Below are 7,731 nucleotides of genomic sequence, written 5' to 3'. Positions count from 1 at the left end.
ATCCACCTTCCTCTCCTCCCCTGGGCGCGACAATACATCTCCCAGTCAGGGGCTAATCTTTTTCCCTCTCAGCTTCTTCTAGCTACTATGATCATAATGGCCACATCCGGACTAACTCGGCCGCCTTCCCCCATCAGGCTCATGGGCATGCTAGCTACTATGGCGGGGGCGCCCCGACACCGTCTCACTCTCTTGGACTGTACTACGCACCTACCCGTGGCCCCGAGTACCTCGGCCACCACGCCGCGGCCGGCGGCTTCGACACTCGCAAGCGCGCCTACGACATGGTCGATGACTTCTTCGGCAATGCCAAGCGCCGCCACATGGACCCTTCGTCGTACGCCTCGGTCGGTCGTTCTCTGATGCCCCTCCACGGCGCTCTTGCGCTCCAGACCGGTGCTCCCATGCCCGCTGCCGAGCACATGGCGTATCCCCAGCACCCCGGCCACGGCGTTGGTGTGAGCGCCGGTCCCAGCGGCCCCGGGCCTCTCGCCCAGCAGTACTACCTGCCGCCCATGCCCAACGCCCGCACCAAGAACGACCTCGTCCAGATCGACCAGATCCTCGAGCAGATGCAGAGCACCGTCTACGAGAACGCCAACCAGGCCACCCCGGCATCCATGTCCACGGCCAAAACACCTACGAGTACCGCCACAGCCCCTCGCCTCCCGGCATGGGCCATCGCGGCAGCCACGGCGCCATCCCCGTCTCCCAGGACGGCTACGCCGCTGCCTCGGCCGCTCACATGGCCTCCCCCCTGACCGCCATCTCGTCCACCGGAACCCCCGCCGTGACCCCTCCTTCCAGCAACATGTCCTACACCTCCGGACAGTCTCCGAGCCCTTCCTCCTCCGGCATGTCTCCGCAATCTCGCCACAGCACCACCTCCTCTGTCATGTACCCCAACCTGCCCGCCGTCAGCTCTGTCTTCCCCGGCCAGTCCACCACCTCGACTCTGGGAACCAACTTTGACAACAACGAGCGCCGCAACTACGGCGGCGGCATGCTCCAGCGTGCCAACCCTGCCCCGGAAGCCCGTCGTCGCTCCGACACCCCCACTGCCATCCAGATCAAGTCTGAAAGCACCCCGACCCCCTCAGTCGGCTCCCCCTCGTCCGAGTCGGAGATGAGCGACGGCGCCCGCGAGCGCGAGGAGAAGTACGACCAGTGGCTCGAGAACATGCGCACCATTGAGGCTCTGCGCGAATACATTCGCGACCGTATCGCCCGCAAGGACTTTTGACGAGAAGTCCGAGGGCCGCGAGAGCTCCCCTGATGCCATGGATGTCGACTCGCGCAGGACAACACCCGCGCCCACGTCGGCCGTGTCCCCGGCACCAGCGGCTCCTCTGTACCCTGTCCTCCGCATGTCCAACTAGAGTCTTTGACGTCGGCCGATCGAGGCGGTGAAAACTGGAAGTGTACATTATCCATGCCTCCATGAGCGGTGGTTTTGCATGCGCTGGGATTGTTTGGCCATGTTCGCGGTGTTTTAGTGGTACGTACCTGACATGGGCGGGATTCCACGTCGTTTTTCCGACCAGTTGATTTCTTTTCTGGGGGCTGGTTTCCTTGCACTTTTATCTTGACATGAGCGCCCCTCCTTTCTTGGGGGCCTATTGCGTTTCCTCTTGCTGCTTTTTTTCAGGGGGGCGGGCCTTGATGAAACTCAGGCAGGGCACGTAACGAGTTGATGACTACAAAATTGACTGCCTTGTCGCAGGCAGAGCTACTCGGGATGAAACATGTATATAAAAGTAGCGAATCTGTCATCAAGGGTCGGAGAAAATACATGTTTCCTCAACATCTCACCATCAAATTGGTGTCCTTCCTGTCTTGCCATGTGAGTCATGTCACGACAGACTTGTGCCTCAATCTTGGTGATCTTGTCCACAGACGCCGCGGCCCGTCCCGTATGCCGAGAGGATCAACCCTTTCTGGCAGTGCCACTTGTTCTGAGTGTTGGAGTTGTCCTGCGGCATGGGTCAAGATGGGTTTGCCAGAGCTGGGGAGCGGGCCACCATCAAGTCCTTCCTCAAGCGTATTGGTCTCGACGCTCCATCTTGGTCGATGCTTTCCGCTGCCCGTTGCGTCCCCGCTTCACCAGGTCCAGCCACACTATCATGTAACCTGTCCAGGCCGCTGCCATCCCATGCACTCGCCGTCAGAGGAACCTCCAGCTCCAGCGCGCCTCCGCGTCCGTGTCTTCGATGCAGCCCAGCCTGAGGTGTCCCTGCGAAGAACAAGCCTTCATCCATTTCCCCCTCGCGAACAACCGTCTGCTGTACTAGCCCCTGACACATGTTGCTGCCTCCCTCATTCCCACCTTCGCCCGCGCCGCCCTGCCTACCATGGACTTCCCTCCTGTTGCCACCCTAACGTCCCAGGCCGCTCGTCTCCTACACAGATGGAGCGGGCATGTCCCCATCGCGACGGCCAGAACACTGCTTGCTCCGATGGGCTCAGGCTCTATCGCACGGGACGGTGGTGGGCGCTATACCACGTACGCGGCCAGATATCCAATGTTCTGAACAACCTGAAGCTGACGGGGTGATACAGACGCTCAAGCCTTTCCCTCCTGGTAGCACCTCCTGCGCCGCGCAACAACCAGACCAGCCAGACACGCGCGATTGCAAGAACAGTGCAGCCAGCTGCATCAGGCTTCTGGATCGGCCTGTTAGGCCAAAGAGCCAAAGGAATCCCATGCGCCATTCGGTGTAAGTTAGACTTTGATCCGATGACAGCGGCAACAGCGAACCTGACAAGGCCTGTGCTTTGGCTCATACGCCCGGAGTTTCGGCTGCTACTCGTGTCAAACGTATCGGATGCCTGCCTGCCTGCCAAGCAAGCACCAACATCCCTACGCAGATCAATGCCCAGACGAGCGACCCCCTTTTAGCCAGTAAACGTTATTTATTGTTTATGCTACTATTTTAGAGGAGCTGACCCAAAGATCAACCCCAGGCCCCCAACGGGTCCTCGTTGATAAATCTCGCTTCGTGTATAGTAGGAGACATAAAAACACATGTGCGTCAGGAAATTGAACCATGTCTTGATGGTGTTTGAACAGGGAAAAGCAGAGGAACAAAGGAAAAAGAAGGGGGGGGGGTAAAGGAAGAAAGAAAAGAGAGCAACTCGAAGTGTTTGCTCTCGTTGCTACCTTCGCTATAGATAATCTCCATGTTCGCTCCCTACATCCCGGGGTATCAGACAAGACTCCAACAAGCCAGCCACACCCCGAAAACCAAATCCGTCTCCCATCATCTGGAAACCGTCTACGCCCGTGATCACTCCTCCATCGCATCGCCGTTGTATGTTGGTCCGTTCTGCGTCGTACCGTCTTGCGTCGCCTCGGTCCGGCATCGCTCGCACATGCACCAGCCGCCGAGGCTACCGACGGCCCACTCGCGACGCTGCTGCACTGGCAGCGTGACGTCGCAATAGTGGTTCAAGATTTCCTCTCCGGCCTTGATGCCGGGCGGCTTGTCGCCGACGACGCGCTGCTCGCGTGCCCAGAGGACCATGTGGCCTCCCCACTCCCACGTCACGTTGGGATTGCAGTCGTGGTTGGCGAGACACCAGAAGGGGTGAACGGCAGCAACATCGGGGCGGCCATCGCGCGGATTCTTGCGGGCGGACGCGGTGCCTCGAAACTTGCTGTAAAGCGTGTTGAGAACCCAAATGTCGTGATGCGCCAGTGTTTGGTAAATATCAACGTCCATCTTCTCAAGGATGTGAAGCGGCGTCTCAATATTGTATTTGAATGAGAACGGTAGAGTCCAGTCCGGCGGCGGGTTGGCACTTGGGGATAGGTCGAGTTCGTTCGAGGCGGTCGGTACAAAGTCGCCCCAGATGTACTTGACCTGTTTGGCGTCGAGTGGGTGGATCTCTTGATGATTCGAAATGGCGAGAATGCGGGCCAACAGGAGCAGGTATAACGTCTCACCAGCCTCCTTTGCGTCACTGTCCTTAGCAATGGCATCTACATCTTTTTCGCACACTGCCGGATGGTACGTCTCCTGCGCTTGGTCGTGGCAGTACTGACTGCAAAAGACGGTGTCGTAGCATTCGTCACAGTTGACGGCTGGTACTTCACTGCCAAGGGGTGGCAACTCCGAGCCACAGGCGTCGCAGACGGGTTCCTTCAGACGGTTGTTGGCCGTCAGGAGCGAGTATTCCTTGAGCACCGCCTCGCCTGGCGCAACGTCTTCGATAGCGAAGAGACCCAGCTGGTTGCATGTTGGAATTATATCGTAGCCGTCCGTGTCACTGGCGCCCTCGAGGAGGATGGGTAACTCAGACACCTGCACGGCACACTTGGGCGCAAACTTCTCCAACTCCTTGTTAAGGAATTCCAGAGATTCGGGAGCAAAGCGATCTGGCTCGTGCGTATTCCAAGGGTAAATCTCGCGCCGCACGAGTCCGCCGTCGGGAAGATCGGCAACGCCAAACTCTTCCCTCTTCAACCGACGACGAGCAACGACCTCTATGTACCCTTTGGTCTCGAGCAGGTCTTCGTTTTTGGGTGCGATATCGAGACCGCGCTGGCAGAATTCGTACGCGCTCTTGAGACAGCCGCACAAGAGGAGATTGAGCGACAGAATCTGGAAACACCGCACCGAGGCCAGCCGTGCGACCTGGCTGTGGTGGTCCTCAGGGAATTCTTCATGCAGGCTATGGGAAAGTGCGGAAAGCAAGCCGTGGTCGAGCACAGGGGGAATAGGGTCCAGTTGGCAACCTTGCAGACTGGCCCGTGCTTGTTCGTGGTACTCGAAACCCTCGTTCAGAACCTCGTCCGACAACAACAAGGCCCGATAGGCGTCGCCAGCGGCGAGATCCGGGTATGCCAGCTCGGAGTGTACTTCGGCGCGTTCGATGTAGAGGAGCAGATCGTAGGGGGATTCGGCAAGTGCTTCGGTGAGCTGCTGGCGCTTGTGCAGCAAGAGTTCGGGCCTCGCCGAGTGCTCTGACTGGTTGTCGGACGACATGCTCATGTTGGAGGGGGTGGCAGGTGCGGTTGGAGGAAGGGAGACAGCTTGATTCGGTAGTGAGAGAGGCTCGCCGGAAAGGCCCATGTGTGACTGTGTGGCGGTTTGGCCGGAATCTGGGGATTGCCGCTTGGTGTGATGCGCCCGTTCGCCGATGCAAAGAAGAAGCGCGGGGGTGTCGGGCGACAATATATGCAGTGTCTTGGCTTCCTAGAACGAGGAGAGGGGGCGTCCAACAGACAGTTTGTGGTGGTGTGCGCAGTCGACGTCACGCCGGTGAAGCTAGACGAACGGGGTCCCTTGAAGGATCAGGGTCTTGTTGTTGCTAATGTGGCGCAAGAGTGTGGATATTGAAGAAAGGGTGGGTTCCAGACGGAGAGATTTATCATCTTCTCTCGAGTCAACCGTGATGTTGAGTTTTGTAGGGATGGATGGGGACGGGCGAGATGGAAGGAAGGGGAAGGGATCCAAGCTGGTTGGAACAAAGACGGACAGAGGTAAGAAGATTTCAATTGGGGGGTGGCAGTGAGACGGGGAGACGAAATAGGAACAGGAGGAGAAGAAACAACCTGAAGGGGTCACGAAGCTGGCTTCAAGTCAAGCCCGGATCAGGTCAGACCAGGTCGCGATGTTTGTGCCTGGTTGTGGAACTCGTGGACTCGTCTGGAGTCAGACAGCCAGAAAGATCTGGCTGGCTACAACCACCCAGAGCGAGAAGTGGGGTGGACCCTTGGTTGACAAGTGCACCGTCAATCACCCCTCACCACCCCTTCGCTCCTGCCTGCCTCCTTCCTGCTCCCTGCCCCCCCTAACGTAAAGCAAGCCCCCCCCCACCAACATCCAAATTTTCAGGGTCGCAGCAAAAAGCCGATTTTACTGAATCGGTTTTCTCGACGGATAACCCTGGAGCGGCCCCCTCTCCGACCCACTCCTCTGATATGAGTGGTGGGTGCCATGGCCGGCTGTGGAGCCTGCAAGCCTATGACATCATCAATCAACCACACCCCACCTTGTGCCAGAGGACCAAGCCAAGAGCACCCTGGCCTGGCCCTGTGTCGTCTGCCATGCCCCAGCGCGCCTGAACGACGCCCAGGGCACTTGGTCTGTTCAGGTAGCTCCAGGGCTGGAAGGAGCTAGGAGGAGCCAAGCAGCGAGTGAGTGGTAGGGGCCAGTAGGGGCCCGGTACCACCCACCCCCCGCCAGCTCCCTACTGTCTCCTCCTTGTTGCACTCGCACTTGCACTTGCACGTGCACTTGCACCTGCACCACAGGACTACAGGACCCTGCCTGCCTGTAAAAGCTGGTTGGCCTCTCGCTCCCGCCTACCAAGATGGATTGACCCGACGTATTTCCTTTTGCAGGTCCATTTTGCAAGTCTCTTTGACAGAATTGTCCAACCAGAAGGGCCAGAATGGGTTCATTGCGAGTCAGCCTTAATGTCTCACAGACGGTAGAGACCTGATCGTTGGGCCTACCCAACCTTATACGTGTAGACGTACGTAGTCGTGCTGAGGTGATAGATGACAGAGAGGGCGCACGTACATAGTACGCTCAACGAGCCGTCTGGGGTCCCACCGACGTCATCGTCACAAGCACCTCTTTCTGCCCGCTGAGCTCTACAAACTTCTTCGGGCATCGCACATGGAACTTGAGCCTCGGCGATCTCTGACTTGCCAATCCGCACAATGAATCGAGACCCCGAATGCCTACTTGCACTAACGTATCCAACGTCAAGGCCGCAATGGCGACGGCCCAAACCTCGAGCCTCCCACGTGGCAGCCACAGCTTTGAAGATGCTGGAAGCCCTGGGGCCAACAAAAAAAAAAGCACAGGGTCAGAAGGTGTCCCTGCGAAGCGTTACTGCCATGGCTTCCAGGACACCACGGCGCTCGCTGTTGGATGGGCGAGATGGCGAGGATCAGGCAGCTATGGATCCAGGTGCACCACGGCGGCCTCGGACATCGTTGCAAGCTTTCGGGACGCTCTTCAAACCGTCCATTGATCACAGTCGATCTCGGCTCGCCTGCACAGAATGCAAGGCCCAAAAGGCGAAGACGCGCAAAGTCTCAGGCCTACTTTGCAGCATATCAATGGGTCCTTGTCGTCCAGGGGGGCCGGGCGCGACAGGGGCGTGATAGCGAAGACTGCGGCGTGCCCATCTCCCGCTTCTGACGTTCCCATTGATCGTTGACTTGGCCCCTCATGTCGTGCTTCACTCGGCAGGTTCGGGGAGTGGGCTGATACAGCACAGTGGGCAGGCCGGTTGGATGACGGCAGGTAGACGGTAGGTCAGTCATTAAGCAATATTTCGCCGTAGGCTCCCTTGGGCATCTCATCCGACGGACAGGTTGATTTCGGTCCGTTGGCCCTTTAGCCTTTCCGTTGGTGAGATAAGCGAGGCGAGGTACCGTGGACGGAGCCTGTACCTGCTTCCACCCGGAACAGCAAGTGACGGACACAAAAGAGGCCCTCAGGCACAAGCATAAGAAGAGAGTGGGCGGGGGTGGGGAGACGTTGGCGGATGGAATCGGTGCGAATGGACCACCCATGATACGGCCTTAATTGGTGGAGGGGCAAAAAATGGGAGTGGAGTATGTAGAATAATTGATGAGTTGTTGTGCGGTCGACGATTAACTCGTGCTTGACGGCGAAGGTAACGGGAGCAGACGGCAGGGGAGGTCTGTGTCACAGCGGCTCACGCATTCGACGCGGGACCACCTGGAAAAGGTCGGGAAAGAAGAGA

At 58.2% G+C, this 7,731-nt stretch overlaps 2 protein-coding genes across 2 annotated transcripts in view; one reads left to right on the top strand and one right to left on the bottom strand.

Annotated features, from left to right (window-relative positions):
- Positions 1 to 1,243, top strand: part of VDAG_06515 (pH-response transcription factor pacC/RIM101) — a gene marked incomplete at both ends in the record, with an annotated part of 1,845 nt that extends 602 nt beyond the window's left edge. Inside the window, 2 exons of the mRNA XM_009658893.1 lie at positions 73 to 706; positions 808 to 1,243. Coding sequence (XP_009657188.1) covers positions 73 to 706; positions 808 to 1,243 — 1,070 coding nt within the window. The remainder of the gene's footprint in view (positions 1 to 72; positions 707 to 807) is intronic.
- Positions 1,244 to 3,287: 2,044 nt separating this feature from the next.
- On the bottom strand, positions 3,288 to 4,988 carry VDAG_06514 (uncharacterized protein; the record flags this gene model as incomplete). Its single annotated transcript, XM_009658892.1, has 1 exon — positions 3,288 to 4,988. One exon carries the CDS (start codon positions 4,986 to 4,988, stop codon positions 3,288 to 3,290), a length of 1,701 nt encoding a protein of 566 aa, XP_009657187.1.
- Positions 4,989 to 7,731: the final 2,743 nt, after the last annotated feature.

Source organism: Verticillium dahliae, genomic scaffold, assembly GCF_000150675.1.
Source record: "Verticillium dahliae VdLs.17 supercont1.12 genomic scaffold, whole genome shotgun sequence".
Taxonomy (NCBI): Eukaryota; Fungi; Ascomycota; class Sordariomycetes; order Glomerellales; family Plectosphaerellaceae; genus Verticillium; species Verticillium dahliae.
The sequence above is the reverse complement of the archived record's forward strand: the minus strand, read 5'-3'. Positions and strand labels throughout refer to the sequence as shown.